This window comes from Salvelinus fontinalis, chromosome 30 (assembly GCF_029448725.1).
Source record: "Salvelinus fontinalis isolate EN_2023a chromosome 30, ASM2944872v1, whole genome shotgun sequence".
NCBI lineage: Eukaryota > Metazoa > Chordata > Actinopteri > Salmoniformes > Salmonidae > Salvelinus > Salvelinus fontinalis.
The window spans coordinates 7,092,953-7,117,708 of NC_074694.1; the positions used below are offsets into that span (position 1 = coordinate 7,092,953).

Consider the following 24,756-nt stretch of genomic DNA (forward strand, 5'->3'; position numbering starts at 1 on the left):
AAACTAAATCACTACAGGGTAGAGTCAGGGTGAAAACTAAAACACTACAGGGTAGGGTGAAAACTAAATCACTACAGGGTAGGGTGAAAACTAAATCACTACAGGGTAGGGTGAAAACTAAATCACTACAGGGTAGGGTGAAAACTAAAACACTACAGGGTAGGGTCAGGGTGAAAACTAAATCACTACAGGGTAGGGTGAAAACTAAATCACTACAGGGTAGGGTCAGGGTGAAAACTAAATCACTACAGGGTAGGGTCAGGGTGAAAACTAAATCACTACAGGGTAGGGTCAGGGTGAAAACTAAATCACTACAGGGTAGGGTGAAAACTAAACCACTACAGGGTAGGGTCAGGGTGAAAACTAAATCACTATAGGGTAGGGTGAAAACTAAATCACTACATGGTAGGGTCAGGGTGAAAACTAAATCACTACAGGGTAGGGTGAAAACTAAATCACTACAGGGTAGAGTCAGGGTGAAAACTAAATCACTACAGGGTAGGGTGAAAACTAAAAAACTACAGGGTAGGGTGAAAACTAAATCACTACAGGGTAGGGTCAGGGTGAAAACTAAATCACTACAGGGTAGGGTCAGGGTGAAAACTAAATCACTACAGGGTAGGGTGAAAACTAAATCACTACAGGGCAGGGTGAAAACTAAATCACTACAGGGTAGGGTGAAAACTAAATCACTACAGGGTAGGGTCAGGGTGAAAACTAAATCACTACAGGGTAGGGTCAGGGTGAAAACTAAATCACTACAGGGTAGGGTGAAAACTAAATCACTACAGGGTAGGGTGAAAACTAAACCACTACAGGGTAGGGTGAAAACTAAATCACTACAGGGTAGGGTGAAAACTAAATCACTACAGGGTAGGGTGAAAACTAAATCACTACAGGGCAGGGTGAAAACTAAATCACTACAGGGTAGGGTGAAAACTAAATCACTACAGGGTAGGGTGAAAACTAAACCACTACAGGGTAGGGTGAAAACTAAATCACTACAGGGTAGGGTGAAAACTAAATCACTACAGGGCAGGGTGAAAACTAAATCACTACAGGGTAGGGTGAAAACTAAATCACTACAGGGTAGAGTCAGGGTGAAAACTAAACCACTACAGGGTAGGGTCAGGGTGAAAACTAAAACACTACAGGGTAGGGTGAAAACTAACTCACTACAGGGTAGGGTCAGGGTGAAAACTAAACCACTACAGGGTAGGGTCAGGGTGAAAACTAAATCACTACAGGGTAGAGTCAGGGTGAAAACTAAATCACTACAGGGTAGGGTCAGGGTGAAAACTAAATCACTACAGGGCAGGGTGAAAACTAAATCACTACAGGGTAGAGTGAAAACTAAAACACTACAGGGTAGGGTGAAAACTAAATCACTACAGGGTAGGGTGAAAACTAAATCACTACAGGGTAGGGTGAAAACTAAATCACTACAGGGTAGGGTGAAAACTAAATCACTACAGGGTAGGGTCAGGGTGAAAACTAAATCACTACAGGGTAGGGTCAGGGTGAAAACTAAACCACTACAGGGTAGGGTCAGGGTGAAAACTAAACCACTACAGGGTAGGGTCAGGGTGAAAACTAAATCACTACAGGGTAGGGTCAGGGTGAAAACTAAATCACTACAGGGTAGAGTCAGGGTGAAAACTAAATCACTACAGGGTAGGGTCAGGGTGAAAACTAAATCACTACAGGGTAGGGTGAAAACTAAACCACTACAGGGTAGAGTCAGGGTGAAAACTAAACCACTACAGGGTAGGGTCAGGGTGAAAACTAAAACACTACAGGGTAGGGTCAGGGTGAAAACTAAACCACTACAGGGTAGGGTGAAAACTAAATCACTACAGGGTAGGGTCAGGGTGAAAACTAAATCACTACAGGGTAGGGTGAAAACTAAAACACTACAGGGTAGGGTGAAAACTAAACCACTACAGGGTAGGGTGAAAACTAAATCACTACAGGGTAGGGTGAAAACTAAACCACTACAGGGTAGGGTGAAAACTAAATCACTACAGGGTAGGGTCAGGGTGAAAACTAAATCACTACAGGGTAGGGTCAGGGTGAAAACTAAATCACTACAGGGTAGGGTCAGGGTGAAAACTAAATCACTACAGGGTAGGGTGAAAACTAAATCACTACAGGGTAGGGTCAGGGTGAAAACTAAATCACTACAGGGTAGGGTGAAAACTAAATCACTACAGGGTAGGGTCAGGGTGAAAACTAAACCACTACAGGGTAGGGTCAGGGTGAAAACTAAATCACTACAGGGTAGGGTCAGGGTGAAAACTAAATCACTACAGGGTAGGGTGAAAACTAAATCACTACAGGGTAGGGTCAGGGTGAAAACTAAATCACTACAGGGTAGGGTGAAAACTAAACCACTACAGGGTAGGGTCAGGGTGAAAACTAAATCACTATAGGGTAGGGTGAAAACTAAATCACTACATGGTAGGGTCAGGGTGAAAACTAAATCACTACAGGGTAGGGTGAAAACTAAATCACTACAGGGTAGAGTCAGGGTGAAAACTAAATCACTACAGGGTAGGGTGAAAACTAAAAAACTACAGGGTAGGGTGAAAACTAAATCACTACAGGGTAGGGTCAGGGTGAAAACTAAATCACTACAGGGTAGGGTCAGGGTGAAAACTAAATCACTACAGGGTAGGGTGAAAACTAAATCACTACAGGGCAGGGTGAAAACTAAATCACTACAGGGTAGGGTGAAAACTAAATCACTACAGGGTAGGGTCAGGGTGAAAACTAAATCACTACAGGGTAGGGTCAGGGTGAAAACTAAATCACTACAGGGTAGGGTGAAAACTAAACCACTACAGGGTAGGGTGAAAACTAAATCACTACAGGGTAGGGTGAAAACTAAATCACTACAGGGTAGGGTGAAAACTAAATCACTACAGGGCAGGGTGAAAACTAAATCACTACAGGGTAGGGTGAAAACTAAATCACTACAGGGTAGGGTGAAAACTAAACCACTACAGGGTAGGGTGAAAACTAAATCACTACAGGGTAGGGTGAAAACTAAATCACTACAGGGCAGGGTGAAAACTAAATCACTACAGGGTAGGGTGAAAACTAAATCACTACAGGGTAGGGTGAAAACTAAATCACTACAGGGTAGAGTCAGGGTGAAAACTAAATCACTACAGGGTAGGGTGAAAACTAAATCACTACAGGGTAGAGTCAGGGTGAAAACTAAACCACTACAGGGTAGGGTCAGGGTGAAAACTAAAACACTACAGGGTAGGGTGAAAACTAACTCACTACAGGGTAGGGTCAGGGTGAAAACTAAACCACTACAGGGTAGGGTCAGGGTGAAAACTAAATCACTACAGGGTAGAGTCAGGGTGAAAACTAAATCACTACAGGGTAGGGTCAGGGTGAAAACTAAATCACTACAGGGCAGGGTGAAAACTAAATCACTACAGGGTAGAGTGAAAACTAAAACACTACAGGGTAGGGTGAAAACTAAATCACTACAGGGTAGGGTGAAAACTAAATCACTACAGGGTAGGGTGAAAACTAAATCACTACAGGGTAGGGTCAGGGTGAAAACTAAATCACTACAGGGTAGGGTCAGGGTGAAAACTAAACCACTACAGGGTAGGGTCAGGGTGAAAACTAAACCACTACAGGGTAGGGTCAGGGTGAAAACTAAATCACTACAGGGTAGGGTCAGGGTGAAAACTAAATCACTACAGGGTAGAGTCAGGGTGAAAACTAAATCACTACAGGGTAGGGTCAGGGTGAAAACTAAATCACTACAGGGTAGGGTGAAAACTAAACCACTACAGGGTAGAGTCAGGGTGAAAACTAAACCACTACAGGGTAGAGTCAGGGTGAAAACTAAAACACTACAGGGTAGGGTAAGGGTGAAAACTAAACCACTACAGGGTAGGGTGAAAACTAAATCACTACAGGGTAGGGTCAGGGTGAAAACTAAATCACTACAGGGTAGGGTGAAAACTAAAACACTACAGGGTAGGGTGAAAACTAAACCACTACAGGGTAGGGTGAAAACTAAATCACTACAGGGTAGGGTGAAAACTAAACCACTACAGGGTAGGGTGAAAACTAAATCACTACAGGGTAGGGTCAGGGTGAAAACTAAATCACTACAGGGTAGGGTGAAAACTAAATCACTACAGGGTAGGGTGAAAACTAAACCACTACAGGGTAGGGTGAAAACTAAATCACTACAGGGTAGGGTCAGGGTGAAAACTAAATCACTACAGGGTAGGGTCAGGGTGAAAACTAAATCACTACAGGGTAGGGTCAGGGTGAAAACTAAATCACTACAGGGTAGGGTCAGGGTGAAAACTAAACCACTACAGGGTAGGGTCAGGGTGAAAACTAAATCACTACAGGGTAGGGTCAGGGTGAAAACTAAATCACTACAGGGTAGGGTGAAAACTAAATCACTACAGGGTAGGGTCAGGGTGAAAACTAAATCACTACAGGGTAGGGTGAAAACTAAACCACTACAGGGTAGGGTCAGGGTGAAAACTAAATCACTATAGGGTAGGGTGAAAACTAAATCACTACATGGTAGGGTCAGGGTGAAAACTAAATCACTACAGGGTAGGGTGAAAACTAAATCACTACAGGGTAGAGTCAGGGTGAAAACTAAATCACTACAGGGTAGGGTGAAAACTAAAAAACTACAGGGTAGGGTGAAAACTAAATCACTACAGGGTAGGGTCAGGGTGAAAACTAAATCACTACAGGGTAGGGTCAGGGTGAAAACTAAATCACTACAGGGTAGGGTGAAAACTAAATCACTACAGGGCAGGGTGAAAACTAAATCACTACAGGGTAGGGTGAAAACTAAATCACTACAGGGTAGGGTCAGGGTGAAAACTAAATCACTACAGGGTAGGGTCAGGGTGAAAACTAAATCACTACAGGGTAGGGTGAAAACTAAATCACTACAGGGTAGGGTGAAAACTAAATCACTACAGGGTAGGGTGAAAACTAAATCACTACAGGGTAGGGTGAAAACTAAATCACTACAGGGCAGGGTGAAAACTAAATCACTACAGGGTAGGGTGAAAACTAAATCACTACAGGGTAGGGTGAAAACTAAACCACTACAGGGTAGGGTGAAAACTAAATCACTACAGGGTAGGGTGAAAACTAAATCACTACAGGGCAGGGTGAAAACTAAATCACTACAGGGTAGGGTGAAAACTAAATCACTACAGGGTAGGGTGAAAACTAAATCACTACAGGGTAGAGTCAGGGTGAAAACTAAATCACTACAGGGTAGGGTGAAAACTAAATCACTACAGGGTAGAGTCAGGGTGAAAACTAAACCACTACAGGGTAGGGTCAGGGTGAAAACTAAAACACTACAGGGTAGGGTGAAAACTAACTCACTACAGGGTAGGGTCAGGGTGAAAACTAAACCACTACAGGGTAGGGTCAGGGTGAAAACTAAATCACTACAGGGTAGAGTCAGGGTGAAAACTAAATCACTACAGGGTAGGGTCAGGGTGAAAACTAAATCACTACAGGGCAGGGTGAAAACTAAATCACTACAGGGTAGAGTGAAAACTAAAACACTACAGGGTAGGGTGAAAACTAAATCACTACAGGGTAGGGTGAAAACTAAATCACTACAGGGTAGGGTGAAAACTAAATCACTACAGGGTAGGGTCAGGGTGAAAACTAAATCACTACAGGGTAGGGTCAGGGTGAAAACTAAACCACTACAGGGTAGGGTCAGGGTGAAAACTAAACCACTACAGGGTAGGGTCAGGGTGAAAACTAAATCACTACAGGGTAGGGTCAGGGTGAAAACTAAATCACTACAGGGTAGAGTCAGGGTGAAAACTAAATCACTACAGGGTAGGGTCAGGGTGAAAACTAAATCACTACAGGGTAGGGTGAAAACTAAACCACTACAGGGTAGAGTCAGGGTGAAAACTAAACCACTACAGGGTAGAGTCAGGGTGAAAACTAAAACACTACAGGGTAGGGTAGGGGTGAAAACTAAACCACTACAGGGTAGGGTGAAAACTAAATCACTACAGGGTAGGGTCAGGGTGAAAACTAAATCACTACAGGGTAGGGTGAAAACTAAAACACTACAGGGTAGGGTGAAAACTAAACCACTACAGGGTAGGGTGAAAACTAAATCACTACAGGGTAGGGTGAAAACTAAACCACTACAGGGTAGGGTGAAAACTAAATCACTACAGGGTAGGGTCAGGGTGAAAACTAAATCACTACAGGGTAGGGTCAGGGTGAAAACTAAATCACTACAGGGTAGGGTCAGGGTGAAAACTAAATCACTACAGGGTAGGGTCAGGGTGAAAACTAAACCACTACAGGGTAAGGTCAGGGTGAAAACTAAATCACTACAGGGTAGGGTCAGGGTGAAAACTAAATCACTACAGGGTAGGGTGAAAACTAAATCACTACAGGGTACGGTGAAAACTAAACCACTACAGGGTAGGGTGAAACTAAATCACTACAGGGTAGAGTCAGGGTGAAAACTAAAACACTACAGGGTAGGGTGAAAACTAAATCACTACAGGGTAGGGTGAAAACTAAATCACTACAGGGTAGGGTGAAAACTAAATCACTACAGGGTAGGGTGAAAACTAAAACACTACAGGGTAGGGTCAGGGTGAAAACTAAATCACTACAGGGTAGGGTGAAAACTAAATCACTACAGGGTAGGGTCAGGGTGAAAACTAAATCACTACAGGGTAGGGTCAGGGTGAAAACTAAATCACTACAGGGTAGGGTCAGGGTGAAAACTAAATCACTACAGGGTAGGGTGAAAACTAAACCACTACAGGGTAGGGTCAGGGTGAAAACTAAATCACTATAGGGTAGGGTGAAAACTAAATCACTACATGGTAGGGTCAGGGTGAAAACTAAATCACTACAGGGTAGGGTAAAAACTAAATCACTACAGGGTAGAGTCAGGGTGAAAACTAAATCACTACAGGGTAGGGTGAAAACTAAAAAACTACAGGGTAGGGTGAAAACTAAATCACTACAGGGTAGGGTCAGGGTGAAAACTAAATCACTACAGGGTAGGGTCAGGGTGAAAACTAAATCACTACAGGGTAGGGTGAAAACTAAATCACTACAGGGCAGGGTGAAAACTAAATCACTACAGGGTAGGGTGAAAACTAAATCACTACAGGGTAGGGTCAGGGTGAAAACTAAATCACTACAGGGTAGGGTCAGGGTGAAAACTAAATCACTACAGGGTAGGGTGAAAACTAAATCACTACAGGGTAGGGTGAAAACTAAACCACTACAGGGTAGGGTGAAAACTAAATCACTACAGGGTAGGGTGAAAACTAAATCACTACAGGGTAGGGTGAAAACTAAATCACTACAGGGCAGGGTGAAAACTAAATCACTACAGGGTAGGGTGAAAACTAAATCACTACAGGGTAGGGTGAAAACTAAACCACTACAGGGTAGGGTGAAAACTAAATCACTACAGGGTAGGGTGAAAACTAAATCACTACAGGGCAGGGTGAAAACTAAATCACTACAGGGTAGGGTGAAAACTAAATCACTACAGGGTAGGGTGAAAACTAAATCACTACAGGGTAGAGTCAGGGTGAAAACTAAATCACTACAGGGTAGGGTGAAAACTAAATCACTACAGGGTAGAGTCAGGGTGAAAACTAAACCACTACAGGGTAGGGTCAGGGTGAAAACTAAAACACTACAGGGTAGGGTGAAAACTAACTCACTACAGGGTAGGGTCAGGGTGAAAACTAAACCACTACAGGGTAGGGTCAGGGTGAAAACTAAATCACTACAGGGTAGAGTCAGGGTGAAAACTAAATCACTACAGGGTAGGGTCAGGGTGAAAACTAAATCACTACAGGGCAGGGTGAAAACTAAATCACTACAGGGTAGAGTGAAAACTAAAACACTACAGGGTAGGGTGAAAACTAAATCACTACAGGGTAGGGTGAAAACTAAATCACTACAGGGTAGGGTGAAAACTAAATCACTACAGGGTAGGGTGAAAACTAAATCACTACAGGGTAGGGTCAGGGTGAAAACTAAATCACTACAGGGTAGGGTCAGGGTGAAAACTAAACCACTACAGGGTAGGGTCAGGGTGAAAACTAAACCACTACAGGGTAGGGTCAGGGTGAAAACTAAATCACTACAGGGTAGGGTCAGGGTGAAAACTAAATCACTACAGGGTAGAGTCAGGGTGAAAACTAAATCACTACAGGGTAGGGTCAGGGTGAAAACTAAATCACTACAGGGTAGGGTGAAAACTAAACCACTACAGGGTAGAGTCAGGGTGAAAACTAAACCACTACAGGGTAGAGTGAAAACTAAATCACTACAGGGTAGAGTGAAAACTAAATCACTACAGGGTAGGGTGAAAACTAAATCACTACAGGGTAGGGTGAAAACTAAATCACTACAGGGTAGAGTGAAAACTAAATCACTACAGGGTAGAGTGAAAACTAAATCACTACAGGGTAGAGTGAAAACTAAATCACTACAGGGTAGAGTGAAAACTAAATCACTACAGGGTAGAGTGAAAACTAAATCACTACAGGGTAGGGTGAAAACTAAATCACTACAGGGTAGAGTGAAAACTAAACCACTACAGGGTAGGGTCAGGGTGAAAACTAAATCACTACAGGGTAGGGTGAAAACTAAATCACTACAGGGTAGGGTCAGGGTGAAAACTAAATCACTACAGGGTAGGGTCAGGGTGAAAACTAAACCACTACAGGGTAGGGTCAGGGTGAAAACTAAACCACTACAGGGTAGGGTCAGGGTGAAAACTAAACCACTACAGGGTAGGGTCAGGGTGAAAACTAAATCACTACAGGGTAGAGTCAGGGTGAAAACTAAATCACTACAGGGTAGGGTCAGGGTGAAAACTAAATCACTACAGGGTAGGGTGAAAACTAAACCACTACAGGGTAGAGTCAGGGTGAAAACTAAACCACTACAGGGTAGAGTGAAAACTAAATCACTACAGGGTAGAGTGAAAACTAAATCACTACAGGGTAGGGTGAAAACTAAATCACTACAGGGTAGGGTGAAAACTAAATCACTACAGGGTAGAGTGAAAACTAAATCACTACAGGGTAGAGTGAAAACTAAATCACTACAGGGTAGAGTGAAAACTAAATCACTACAGGGTAGAGTGAAAACTAAATCACTACAGGGTAGAGTGAAAACTAAATCACTACAGGGTAGGGTGAAAACTAAATCACTACAGGGTAGAGTGAAAACTAAACCACTACAGGGTAGGGTCAGGGTGAAAACTAAATCACTACAGGGTAGGGTCAGGGTGAAAACTAAATCACTACAGGGTAGGGTCAGGGTGAAAACTAAATCACTACAGGGTAGGGTGAAAACTAAATCACTACAGGGTAGGGTCAGGGTGAAAACTAAACCACTACAGGGTAGAGTGAGGGTGAAAACTAAATCACTACAGGGTAGGGTCAGGGTGAAAACTAAATCACTACAGGGTAGGGTCAGGGTGAAAACTAAATCACTACAGGGTAGGGTGAAAACTAAATCACTACAGGGTAGGGTCAGGGTGAAAACTAAATCACTACAGGGTAGGGTCAGGGTGAAAACTAAACCACTACAGGGTAGGGTGAAAACTAAACCACTACAGGGTAGGGTGAAAACTAAATCACTACAGGGTAGGGTCAGGGTGAAAACTAAACCACTACAGGGTAGGGTCAGGGTGAAAACTAAACCACTACAGGGTAGGGTCAGGGTGAAAACTAAATCACTACAGGGTAGGGTCAGGGTGAAAACTAAATCACTACAGGGTAGGGTGAAAACTAAAACACTACAGGGTAGGGTGAAAACTAAATCACTACAGGGCAGGGTGAAAACTAAATCACTACAGGGTAGGGTCAGGGTGAAAACTAAAACACTACAGGGTAGGGTGAAAACTAAATCACTACAGGGCAGGGTGAAAACTAAATCACTACAGGGTAGGGTCAGGGTGAAAACTAAAACACTACAGGGTAGGGACAGGGTGAAAACTAAAACACTACAGGGTAGGGTCAGGGTGAAAACTAAAACACTACAGGGTAGGGTCAGGGTGAAAACTAAATCACTACAGGGTAGGGTCAGGGTGAAAACTAAGCATCGCTGTGGAACGCTTCAACATCTTGAGTCCATGTCCCGACAAATTGAGGCTGTCCTAAGGGCTAAAGGTGTTCCTAACGTTTTGTACTGTGTATAATCTTCTCTCCAGGCGTTTAGTGCCTGTCTCCCAACGGATGGTGAAGGGCCTCTGTTATATCTGCTCAATAAGACCACTGCACTGGACTAGTAATGCCAAGAAATTGAAATCTGACACTCTTGGATGCAGCAACAGAAAATATGATGGATGATCTCTGAGCCGTGTGTGTGTGTGTATGGTGCTGTGCACAGTAAGCCAGGTGTAACATGGCGGTCTCCTCGTAGGACAACAGCTATTCAAATGGTGGCCTCTCTACTCACTCTTGCATTGACATGCAACCAGGCCATAGTGGTGGGTTGGGGTTAGAGGGTCCCGTGTGGCTCAGTCCCGTTGTGGGTTCAATTCCCACGGGGGACGAGTACGAAGAAGTACATTAGCGTGAAGTACATTAGCGTATGCATTCACCACTGTAAGTCGTTCTGGATACATCTACTAAACGACTCCAAGGTAACTCACCCTTGCATTGATTAGTGACCAGGCCATGGTTGTGGTGTCCAGCTTGTGGATGTCGTTGGAGAAGCAGTCAGCCTGGAACAGGAGAATGTCATGGTAACATCACACACAGGAAACAGAAGTGAGAGATTCACTGCCATGTTGTGCAGAGAGATATGCATCTGTGGTTCAGATAGTACTCGTACTAGCGACTGGTGAGCGATTAGGGATTTCAGGTCGTTTTGGTTCGATTATTGAAAAATGATTAAGGTTTTCTGTTCCAATGAAAATAAAAATGGACATGAAATGCACTGTGGGTTGACTGCTGTAACACAGAATACAACTATTACTACAAGTCCCATGATGCTGATTAACCATCATTAATTCACTTTAATCAGATATTTGTTTTATTTGATGACTATTATTTCATTCCAAGTCATCATCTCATCTCTATAGAGCTGCTGCTGTCTGTCAAAATCACTATTTTACTAGTTCTTCAACGTAAATAAGACACAGTTTGTATTTAGAAGTCATAAAAGTATCAAGATCAACTGCTTTCTATCTCTCTCAATCGCGCGTTCGCACTTCTCTCATGCCCCGTTTACATCGTGACGTATATTAGTGCTGAGCGATTAACCAAAATGTTGGTTATTTTTCGGTATTTTTCGGTTACTAACTTACCGACCGACGTCTGTTCAATTATTTGAATTCCATTTTGTTTTTTCTGTGAGCTCGATGTGCAGTTTCTGTAGCGATAAATCAGATCAAGCCTGAACTGTGCGATGTAGTAGGGAGTTGTAGTTTCCAACAGGTCAATATTCTACATCCTGTAGTTTAGCTCAGACAATGTGGTAATTAACTACAATGACCATGATCCATTGCCGCCTGCTTAAACATGTCCAGTCTGTGCGAGCAAGAATCATGCCCCGTTTACATCGTTTCATTACGCCGTTTGTCATCTTTACAGAGTCTTGCCCCGCAACTGTAGTGTCTGTAACACAAGATGGAGGAGAGCATGTCTCTCATCAGAGATCGCAAAATATGACATTTTCATTCAAGACAAGATAAATACATTGTTTCAGGTGATAAAACATGTTTTGTTACTTTTTCCTCAACTTGTTACTCTAACTTTATAGCAAGTCAAGCTAACTTGCACTGCAGAGCAGCTAGCTGGCTAAAAGCTATGCTAGGTTGAAGATAGATTGTAGCTAGCGACCTCCACCTAATGATTATTATAAACAAACGTCATTAACATCACAATAAACTTAAACAGGAGGCAACAGTCATATCATATAATTGGCCTAACAGCCCATGTGTATTGTTTAACATTACTATTAAAATAGTACTCACTTATAGGAATGGCCTCCCGGGTGGCGCAGTGGTCTAGGGCACTGCATCACAGTGCTAACTGCGCCACCAGAGTCTCTGGGTTTGCGCCCAGGCTCTGTCGCAGCCGGCCGCGACCGGGAGGTCCGTGGGGCGACGCACAATTGGCATAGCGTCGTCCGGGTTAGGAAGGGTTTGGCCAGTAGGGATATCCTTGTCTCAGTATGTAAAATGTAATAAAATGTATGCACTCTACTGTAAGTCGCTCTGGATAAGAGCGTCTGCTAAATGACTAAAATGTAGCCCCAGATAAGTGTGCTGTGAAGCTGTTAGCCTTGAGCGAGAACAGTGTGCTTTCTATGCAGGTGCAAATAGCTCAAACAATGTTACAGAGCTGTCTGACCTCAGTCTCTGGGGTGTGGGAGCGTAATCTACACAGCAACAGCGCCGGACACCAAGGAGCGCCAAGAGGCTGGGAGCAGCCTGAGCGCCGGCGATACGCTCAGCCTCTACTGGGATAGGCCAACAGACGGGTTGGAACTACGTCCATCACCGTATAAGAACAGCTGTTTACTTACATCCTGCCAGTTCCCTGTTCTTCCCTGCGAGGTGGTACAGTGAACCCGTATATACGAAAATTGCATTTACCATTTATCGCTTGAGTTTAATAAAAATACTTAAAGTATATTCGGTGACTCTGAATCACATTTTGTCCTTATACTAGCTACATGGCATCTTCAACCTAGCCTAGCTTTTAGCTAGCTACGTGGTATCTTCAACCTAGCCTAGCTTTTAGCTACCTGATTGGTATCTTGAACCTAGCCTAGCTTTTAGCTAGCTACATGGTATCTTCAACCTAGCCTAGCTTTTAGCTAGCTACATGGTATCTTCAACCTAGCCTAGCTTTTAGCTAGCTACATGGTATCTTCAACCTAGCCTAGCTTTTAGCTAGCTACATGGTATCTTCAACCTAGCCTAGCTTTTAGCTACCTGATTGGTATCTTGAACCTAGCCTAGCTTTTAGCTAGCTACATGGTATCTTCAACCTAGCCTAGCTTTTAGCTAGCTACATGGTATCTTCAACCTAGCCTAGCTTTTAGCTACCTGATTGGTATCTTGAACCTAGCCTAGCTTTTAGCTAGCTACATGGTATCTTCAACCTAGCCTAGCTTTTAGCTAGCTACATGGTATCTTCAACCTAGCCTAGCTTTTAGCTAGCTACATGGTATCTTCAACCTAGCCTAGCTTTTCGCTAGCTACATGGTATCTTCAACCTAGCCTAGCTTTTAGCTAGCTACATGGTATCTTCAACCTAGCCTAGCCTTTCGCTAGCTGCATGGTATCTTCAACCTAACCTAGCTTTTAGCTCGCTAGCTGCTTTGCAGTACAAGCTAACTTGACTTGCTATAAAGTTAGAGAAATATGTTGAGGAAAAAGTAACTAAACAAAACATTTTTTATCACCTGAAAGAATATACTTATATGTCTTGAATGAAAAGATCATATTTTGCGATCTCCCAAAATAAATATGCTCTCTCACGAGAGACATGTTCTCCTCCATTTGGCGTTACAAAAACTACAGTTGTCCGTTCCGTCGAGAGGCAAGACTGTGAAGATGACGTATGGTGAAATGAAATACATCACGGTGTAAACGGAGCATGATTCTTGCTCGCACAGACTGGACATGTTTAAGCGGCCGCGCAATAGATCATGGTCATTGTAGTTGATTACTACGTTTTCTGCGCTAAAACTACAGTTTGTAAAATATTGGCCTGTTGAAAACTACAACTCCCTACTACATCGCACAGTTCAGGCTTGATCTGATTCTTTGCTACAGAAACTGCACATCGAGCGCACAGAAAAAAACTAAATGAAATGGAATTCAAATAATTGAACTGACGTCGGTCAATTAGTTGTTTAAAAAAGGAAAAATAACCAAAATCTTGGTTAATTGCTCAGCACTAGTACCAGCTGCTCGTATCCTCCAAAGATGTACATGGCCTTTACCAGGATGCAGGGGTCAGGGTTAAAGGTCAAGACTCACCAGCTGCTCGTATCCTCCAAAGATGTACATGGCCTTCCCCAGGATGCAGGCTGAGTGGCCATCCCTCGCCCCCGGAACTGTCCCAGAAATCTTAGGGGTGAACCACCGGTGGTTGTCTAAAGTTCAAAACAGACACGTTAACCTCACACAGAGAAACACATCATCACAGACAGACATACAGAGAGAGAGAGAGACAGACGTTGAAGCTAGCTCCACTGGAAACTAGACTGCTTTATTCTTCATAAAATTCATCTTCACTTACAAAACAAACTGACCCAAAGTAAAGCCTCCTAGAACAATGATACGGCCGGCAAAAAGGTTAATAGGGATTGCAAAAGTGCAATCTTTGTCAAATAAAATTGATGACCTACACGGAAGATTAAACCACCAACGGAACATTCAAAACTGTAACATCTTATGCTTCATGGAGTCGTGGCTAAACGACGACATTATCAACATACAGCTGGCTGGTTATACGCTGTATCGGCAGGACAGAACAGAGGCAAAAATTAAATCAGGAAGCACCAGTGACTGGATCAATAAAAAAGTAGTCAGATGAAGGAGATGCTAAACCACAGGACTGTTTTGCTAGCACAGACTGGAATATGTTCCGAGATTCTTCAGATGGCATTGAGGAGTACACCACATCAGTCATTGGCTTCATCAATAAGTGCATCGATGATGTCGTCCCCACAGTGAACGTAATAACATACCAACCAGAAGCCATGGATCACAGGCAACATCCGCACTGAGCTAAAGACTAGATCTGCCACATTCAAGGAGCGAGACTATAACCCGGAAGCTTATAAGAAATCCCGCTATGCCCTTCGACGAACCATCAAACATGCAAAGCGTCAATACAGGACTAAGATCGAATCGTACTACACCGGCTCTGACGCTCGTCGGATGTGGCAGGGCTTGCAAACTATTACGGACTACAAAGGGAAGCACAGCTGAGAGCTGCCCAGTGACACGAGCCGACCAGACGAGCTAAATTACTTCTATGCTCGCTTCAAAGCAAATAACACTGAACCATGCATGAGAGCACCTGAAGTTCCGGAAGACTGTGTGATCACTCTCTCCGCAGCCGATGTGAGTAAGACCTAACAGATCAGCATTCAAAGGCCGCAAGGCCAGACGGATTACCAGGACGTGTACTCAGGGCATGTGCTGACCAACTGGCAAGTGTCTTCACTGACATTTTCAACCTCTCCCTGTCCGAGTATGTAATACCAACATGTTTTAAGCAGACCACCATAGTCCCTGTGCCCAAGAACACTAAGGTAACCTACCTAAATGACTACCGACCCGTAGAACTCAAGTCTGTAGCCATAAAGAGCTTTGAAAGGCTGGTCATGACTCACATCAACTCCATTATCCCATTAACACTAGACCCACTCGAATTTGCATATCGCCCCAACAGATGATTCAATCTCTATTGCACTCCACACTGCCCTTTCCCACCTGGACAAAAGGAACACCTATGTGAGAATGCTGTTCATTGACTACAGCATTCAACACCATAGTGCCCTCAAAGCGCATCAATAAGCTAAGGACCCTGGGACGAAACACCTCCCTCTGCAACTGGATCCTGGACTTCCTGACGGGTCACCCCCAGGTGGTAAGGGTAGGCAACAACACATCCGCCACACTGATCCCCCACACAGGGGGCCCTCAGGGGTGCGTGCTCAGTCCCTTCCTGCACTCCCTGTTCACTCATGACTGCATGGCCAAGCATGACTCCAACACCATCATTAAGTTTGCCGATGACACAACAGTGGTAGGCCTGATCACCGACAACGATGACAGCCTATAGGGAGGAGGTCAGAGACCTGGCTGTGTGGTACCAGGACAACAACCTGTCCCGCAACGTGATCAAGACAAAGTAGAGGATTGTGGACTACAGGAAAAAGAGGACCGAGCACACCGCCATTCTCATCGACGGGGCTGTAGTGGAAGAGGTTGAGAGCTTCAAGTTCCTTGGTGTCCACATCACCAATGAACTATCATGGTCCAAACACACCAAGACAGTCGTGAAGAGGGAACGACAAAACTTCTTCCCCCTCAGGAGACTAAAAAGATTTGGCATGGGTCCTCAGATCCTCAAAAGGTTCTACAGCTGCACCATCGAAAGCATCGTGTTTCGGGTTGCATTGGGTTCGGGTTGACGGGTTGCATCACTGACTGGTATGGCAACTGCTCAGACTCTGACCGCAAGGCTCTACAGAGGGTAGTGCATACGGCCCAGTACATCACCGGGGCCAAGCTTCCTGCCATCCAGGACCTCTACACCAGGCGGTGTCAGAAGAAGGCTCTAGAAATTGTCAGACTCCAGCCACTGTAGTCATAGACTGTTCTCTCTGCTACCGCACAGCAAGCGGTACCGGAGCGCCAAGTCTAGGTCCAAGAGGCTTCTAAACAGCTTCTACCCACAAGCCATAAGACTCCTGAACATCTAATCGAATGGCTAACCAGACTATTTGCATTGTCCCCCCTGCTGTTTTATACCGCTGCTACTCTCTGTTGTCATCTATGCATAGTCACTTTAATAACTCTACCTACATGTACATTATACCTCAACTAACCGGTGCCCCCACACATTGACTCTGTTTTGGTACCCCCCTGTATATAGCCTCCACATTGTTATTTTACTACTGCTCTTTAATTCATTTGTACTTTTATTTCTTATTCTTACTCATATTTTCTTTTAAACAGCATTGTTGGTTAGGGGCTCGTAAGTAAGCATTTCACTGTGAGGTCTACTACACCTGTTGTGTTCGGCATTTCACTGTGAGGTCTACACCTGTTGTATTCAGCATTTCACTGTGAGGTCTACTACACCTGTTGTATTCAGCATTTCACTGTGAGGTCTACTACACCTGTTGTATTCAGCATTTCACTGTGAGGTCTACTACACCTGTTGTATTCAGCATTTCACTGTGAGGTCTACTACACCTGTTGTATTCAGCATTTCACTGTAAGGTCTACACCTGTTGTATTCAGCATTTCACTGTAAGGTCTACACCTGTTGTATTCAGCATTTCACTGTGAGGTCTACTACACCTGTTGTATTCAGCATTTCACTGTGAGGTCTACTACACCTGTTGTATTCAGCATTTCACTGTGAGGTCTACTACACCTGTTGTATTCAGCATTTCACTGTGAGGTCTACTACACCTGTTGTATTCAGCATTTCACTGTAAGGTCTACTACACCTGTTGTATTCAGCATTTCACTGTGAGGTCTACTACACCTGTTGTATTCAGCATTTCACTGTGAGGTCTACTACACCTGTTGTATTCAGCATTTCACTGTAAGGTCTACTACACCTGTTGTATTCAGCATTTCACTGTGAGGTCTACTACACCTGTTGTATTCAGCATTTCACTGTGAGGTCTACTACACCTGTTGTATTCAGCATTTCACTGTAAGGTCTACTACACCTGTTGTATTCAGCATTTCACTGTGAGGTCTACTACACCTGTTGTATTCAGCATTTCACTGTAAGGTCTACTACACCTGTTGTATTCAGCATTTCACTGTGAGGTCTACTACACCTGTTGTATTCAGCATTTCACTGTGAGGTCTACTACACCTGTTGTATTCAGCATTTCACTGTGAGGTCTACACCTGTTGTATTCAGCATTTCACTGTGAGGTCTACTACACCTGTTGTATTCAGCATTTCACTGTAAGGTCCACTACACCTGTTGTATTCAGCATTTCACTGTAAGGTCTACTACACCTGTTGTATTCAGCATTTCACTGTAAGGTCTACTACACCTGTTGTATTCAGCATTTCACTGTGAGGTCTACTACACCTGTTGTATTCAGCATTTCACTGTGAGGTTTACTACACCTGTTGTATTCAGCATTTCATTGTGAGGTCTACACCTGTTGTATTCAGCATTTCACTGTGAGGTCTACTACACCTGTTGTATTCAGCATTTCACTGTAAGGTCTACTACACCTGTTGTATTCAGCATTTCACTGTAAGGTCTACTACACCTGTTGTATTCAGCATTTCACTGTAAGGTCTACTATACCTGTTGTATTCAGCATTTCACTGTGAGGTCTACTACACCTGTTGTATTCAGCATTTCACTGTGAGGTCTACTACACCTGTTGTATTCAGCATTTCACTGTGAGGTCTACTACACCTGTTGTATTCAGCATTTCACTAAGGTCTACTACACCTGTTGTATTCAGCATTTCACTGTGAGGTCTACTATACCTGTTGTATTCAGCATTTCACTGTGAGGTCTACTACACCTGTTGTATTCAGCATTTCACTGTGAGGTCTACTATACCTGTTGTATTCAGCATTTCACTGTGAGGTCTACTACACCTGTTGTATTCAGCATTTCACTGTGAGGTCTACTACACCTGTTGTATTCAGCATTTCACTGTGAGGTCTACTACACCTGTTGTATTCAGCATTTCACTGTAAGGTCTACTACACCTGTTGTATTCAGCATTTCACTGTGTGGTCTATTACACTTGTTGTATTCAGCATTTCACTGTGAGGTCTACACCTGTTGTATTCAGCATTTCACTGTGAGGTCTACTACACCTGTTGTATTCAGCATTTCACTGTGAGGTCTACACCTGTTGTATTCAGCATTTCACTGTGAGGTCTACTACACCTGTTGTATTCAGCATTTCACTGTAAGGTCTACTACACCTGTTGTATTCAGAGTTTCACTGTGAGGTCTACTACACCTGTTGTATTCAGCATTTCACTGTAAGGTCTACTACACCTGTTGTATTCAGCATTTCACTGTGAGGTCTACTACACCTGTTGTATTCAGCATTTCACTGTGAGGTCTACTACACCTGTTGTATTCAGCATTTCACTGTGAGGTCTACTACACCTGTTGTATTCAGCATTTCACTGTGAGGTCTACTACACCTGTTGTATTCAGCATTTCACTGTGAGGTCTACTACACCTGTTGTATTCAGCATTTCATTGTAAGGTCTACTACACCTGTTGTATTCAGCATTTCACTGTGAGGTCTACTACACCTGTTGTATTCAGCATTTCACTGTGAGGTCTACTACACCTGTTGTATTCAGCATTTCACTGTGAGGTCTACTACACCTGTTGTATTCAGCATTTCACTGTAAGGTCTACTACACCTGTTGTATTCAGCATTTCACTGTGAGGTCTACTACACCTGTTGTATTCAGCATTTCACTGTGAGGTCTACTACACCTGTTGTATTCAGCATTTCACTGTAAGGTCTACTACACCTGTTGTATTCAGCATTTCACTGTAAGGTCTACTACACCTGTTGTATTCAGCATTTCACTGTGAGGTCTACTACACCTGTTGTATTCAGCATTTCACTGTGAGGTCTACACCTGTTGTATTCAGCATTTCACTGTGAGGTCTACTACACCTGTTGTATTCAGCATTTCACTGTGAGGTCTACTACACCTGTTGTATTCAGCATTTCACTGTGAGGTCTACTACACCTGTTGTATTCAGCATTTCACTGTGAGGTCTACTACACCTGTTGTATTCAGCATTTCACTGTGAGGTCTACTACACCTGTTGTATTCAGCATTTCACTGTGAGGTCTACTACACCTGTTGTATTCAGCATTTCACTGTGAGGTCTACTACACCTGTTGTATTCAGCATTTCACTGTGAGGTCTACTACACCTGTTGTATTCAGCATTTCACTGTAAGGTCTACTACACCTGTTGTATTCAGCATTTCACTGTAAGGTCTACACCTGTTGTATTCAGCATTTCACTGTAAGGTCACCTACACCTGTTGTATTCAGCATTTCACTGTGAGGTCTACACCTGTTGTATTCAGCATTTCACTGTAAGGTCTACTACACCTGTTGTATTCAGCATTTCACTGTAAGGTCTACTACACCTGTTGTATTCAGCATTTCACTGTGAGGTCTACACCTGTTGTATTCAGCATTTCACTGTGAGGTCTACTACACCTGTTGTATTCAGCATTTCACTGTAAGGTCTACTACACCTGTTGTATTCAGCATTTCACTGTGAGGTCTACTACACCTGTTGTATTCAGCATTTCACTGTAAGGTCTACTACACCTGTTGTATTCAGCATTTCACTGTAAGGTCTACTACACCTGTTGTATTCAGCATTTCACTGTAAGGTCTACTCCACCTGTTGTATTCAGCATTTCACTGTGAGGTCTACTACACCTGTTGTATTCAGCATTTCACTGTAAGGTCTACTACACCTGTTGTATTCAGCATTTCACTGTGAGGTCTACTACACCTGTTGTATTCAGCATTTCACTGTGAGGTCTACTACACCTGTTGTATTCAGCATTTCACTGTAAGGTCTACTACACCTGTTGTATTCAGCATTTCACTGTGACGTCTACTACACCTGTTGTATTCAGCATTTCACTGTAAGGTCTACTACACCTGTTGTATTCAGCATTTCACTGTAAGGTCTACTACACCTGTTGTATTCAGCATTTCACTGTAAGGTCTACTACACCTGTTGTATTCAGCATTTCACTGTAAGGTCTACTACACCTGTTGTATTCAGCATTTCACTGTAAGGTCTACTACACCTGTTGTATTCAGCATTTCACTGTGAGGTCTACTACACCTGTTGTATTCAGTATTTCACTGTGAGGTCTACTACACCTGTTGTATTCAGCATTTCACTGTGAGGTCTACTACACCTGTTGTATTCAGCATTTCACAGTAAGGTCTACTACACCTGTTGTATTCAGCATTTCACTGTAAGGTCTACTACACCTGTTGTATTCAGCATTTCACTGTAAGGTCTACACCTGTTGTATTCAGCATTTCACTGTAAGGTCTACTACACCTGTTGTATTCAGCATTTCACTGTGAGGTCTACTACACCTGTTGTATTCAGCATTTCACTGTAAGGTCTACTACACCTGTTGTATTCAGAGTTTCACTGTGAGGTCTACTACACCTGTTGTATTCAGCATTTCACTGTAAGGTCTACTACACCTGTTGTATTCAGCATTTCACTGTGAGGTCTACTACACCTGTTGTATTCAGCATTTCACTGTGAGGTCTACTGCACCTGTTGTATTCAGCATTTCACTGTGAGGTCTACTACACCTGTTGTATTCAGCATTTCACTGTGAGGTCTACTACACCTGTTGTATTCAGCATTTCACTGTAAGGTCTACTACACCTGTTGTATTCAGCATTTCACTGTGAGGTCTACTACACCTGTTGTATTCAGCATTTCACTGTGAGGTCTACTACACCTGTTGTATTCAGCATTTCACTGTGAGGTCTACACCTGTTGTATTCAGCATTTCACTGTGAGGTCTACTACACCTGTTGTATTCAGCATTTCACTGTAAGGTCTACTACACCTGTTGTATTCAGCATTTCACTGTGAGGTCTACTACACCTGTTGTATTCAGCATTTCACTGTAAGGTCTACACCTGTTGTATTCAGCATTTCACTGTAAGGTCTACTACACCTGTTGTATTCAGCATTTCACTGTGAGGTCTACTACACCTGTTGTATTCAGCATTTCACTGTAAGGTCTACTACACCTGTTGTATTCAGCATTTCACTGTGAGGTCTACTACACCTGTTGTATTCAGCATTTCACTGTGAGGTCTACTACACCTGTTGTATTCAGCATTTCACTGTGAGGTCTACTACACCTGTTGTATTCAGCATTTCACTGTAAGGTCTACTACACCTGTTGTATTCAGCATTTCACTGTGAGGTCTACTACACCTGTTGTATTCAGCATTTCACTGTGAGGTCTACTACACCTGTTGTATTCAGCATTTCACTGTAAGGTCTACTACACCTGTTGTATTCAGCATTTCACTGTAAGGTCTACTACACCTGTTGTATTCAGCATTTCACTGTGAGGTCTACACCTGTTGTATTCAGCATTTCACTGTGAGGTCTACTACACCTGTTGTATTCAGCATTTCACTGTGAGGTCTACTACACCTGTTGTATTCAGCATTTCACTGTAAGGTCTACTACACCTGTTGTATTCAGCATTTCACTGTGAGGTCTACACCTGTTGTATTCAGCATTTCACTGTAAGGTCTACACCTGTTGTATTCGGCATTTCACTGTAAGGTCTACACCTGTTGTATTCAGCATTTCACTGTAAGGTCTACACCTGTTGTATTTAGCATTTCACTGTAAGGTCTACTACACCTGTTGTATTCAGCATTTCACTGTGAGGTCTACTACACCTGTTGTATTCAGCATTTCACTGTAAGGTCTACTACACCTGTTGTATTCAGCATTTCACTGTGAGGTCTACTACACCTGTTGTATTCAGCATTTCACTGTGAGGTCTACTACACCTGTTGTATTCAGCATTTCACTGTGAGGTCTACACCTGTTGTATTCAGCATTTCACTGTGAGGTCTACTACACCTGTTGTATTCAGCATTTCACTGTAAGGTCTACTACACCTGTTGTATTCAGCATTTCACTGTAAGGTCTACACCTGTTGTATTCAGCATTTCACTGTAAGGTCTACTACACCTGTTGTATTAAGCATTTCACTGTGAGGTCTACACCTGTTGTATTCAGCATTTCACTGTAAGGTCTACTACACCTGTTGTATTCAGCATTTCACTGTAAGGTCTACTACACCTGTTGTATTCAGCATTTCACTGTGAGGTCTACACCTGTTGTATTCAGCATTTCACTGTGAGGTCTACTACACCTGTTGTATTCAGCATTTCACTGTAAGGTCTACTACACCTGTTGTATTCAGCATTTCACTGTGAGGTCTACTACACCTGTTGTATTCAGCATTTCACTGTAAGGTCTACTACACCTGTTGTATTCAGCATTTCACTGTAAGGTCTACTACACCTGTTGTATTCAGCATTTCACTGTAAGGTCTACTCCACCTGTTGTATTCAGCATTTCACTGTGAGGTCTACTACACCTGTTGTATTCAGCATTTCACTGTAAGGTCTACTACACCTGTTGTATTCAGCATTTCACTGTGAGGTCTACTACACCTGTTGTATTCAGCATTTCACTGTGAGGTCTACTACACCTGTTGTATTCAGCATTTCACTGTAAGGTCTACTACACCTGTTGTATTCAGCATTTCACTGTGAGGTCTACTACACCTGTTGTATTCAGCATTTCACTGTAAGGTCTACTACACCTGTTGTATTCAGCATTTCACTGTAAGGTCTACTACACCTGTTGTATTCAGCATTTCACTGTAAGGTCTACTACACCTGTTGTATTCAGCATTTCACTGTAAGGTCTACTACACCTGTTGTATTCAGCATTTCACTGTGAGGTCTACTACACCTGTTGTATTCAGTATTTCACTGTGAGGTCTACTACACCTGTTGTATTCAGCATTTCACTGTGAGGTCTACTACACCTGTTGTATTCAGCATTTCACTGTAAGGTCTACTACACCTGTTGTATTCAGCATTTCACTGTAAGGTCTACTACACCTGTTGTATTCAGCATTTCACTGTAAGGTCTACACCTGTTGTATTCAGCATTTCACTGTAAGGTCTACTACACCTGTTGTATTCAGCATTTCACTGTGAGGTCTACTACACCTGTTGTATTCAGCATTTCACTGTAAGGTCTACTACACCTGTTGTATTCAGAGTTTCACTGTGAGGTCTACTACACCTGTTGTATTCAGCATTTCACTGTAAGGTCTACTACACCTGTTGTATTCAGCATTTCACTGTGAGGTCTACTACACCTGTTGTATTCAGCATTTCACTGTGAGGTCTACTACACCTGTTGTATTCAGCATTTCACTGTGAGGTCTACTACACCTGTTGTATTCAGCATTTCACTGTAAGGTCTACTACACCTGTTGTATTCAGCATTTACCTGTAAGGTCTACTACACCTGTTGTATTCAGCATTTCACTGTGAGGTCTACTACACCTGTTGTATTCAGCATTTCACTGTAAGGTCTACTACACCTGTTGTATTCAGCATTTCACTGTAAGGTCTACACCTGTTGTATTCAGCATTTCACTGTGAGGTCTACTACACCTGTTGTATTCAGCATTTCACTGTGAGGTCTACTACACCTGTTGTATTCAGCATTTCACTGTGAGGTCTACTACACCTGTTGTATTCAGCATTTCACTGTGAGGTCTACACCTGTTGTATTCAGCATTTCACTGTAAGGTCTACTACACCTGTTGTATTCAGCATTTCACTGTGAGGTCTACTACACCTGTTGTATTCAGCATTTCACTGTGAGGTCTACACCTGTTGTATTCAGCATTTCACTGTGAGGTCTACTACACCTGTTGTATTCAGCATTTCACTGTGAGGTCTACTACACCTGTTGTATTCAGCATTTCACTGTGAGGTCTACTACACCTGTTGTATTCAGCATTTCACTGTGAGGTCTACTACACCTGTTGTATTCAGCATTTCACTGTAAGGTCTACTACACCTGTTGTATTCAGCATTTCACTGTGAGGTCTACTACACCTGTTGTATTCAGCATTTCACTGTGAGGTCTACTACACCTGTTGTATTCAGCATTTCACTGTAAGGTCTACTACACCTGTTGTATTCAGCATTTCACTGTAAGGTCTACTACACCTGTTGTATTCAGCATTTCACTGTGAGGTCTACTACACCTGTTGTATTCAGCAGTTCACTGTGAGGTCTACTACACCTGTTGTATTCAGCATTTCACTGTGAGGTCTACTACACCTG

General features: G+C 43.1%; 1 protein-coding gene across 2 annotated transcripts in view; it reads right to left on the reverse strand.

Annotated features, from left to right (window-relative positions):
* The window catches only part of LOC129828582 (kelch domain-containing protein 3-like), a 158,646-nt gene that overhangs the window by 101,493 nt on the left and 32,397 nt on the right, over positions 1–24,756 (reverse strand). For both annotated transcript variants that reach the window (XM_055889633.1, XM_055889632.1), the window contains exons 4-5: positions 14,051–14,166; positions 10,706–10,777 (exon numbers count right to left, since the gene is read on the reverse strand). In XM_055889633.1, the coding sequence (XP_055745608.1) occupies positions 10,706–10,777; positions 14,051–14,166 (188 nt within the window). The remainder of the gene's footprint in view (positions 1–10,705; positions 10,778–14,050; positions 14,167–24,756) is intronic.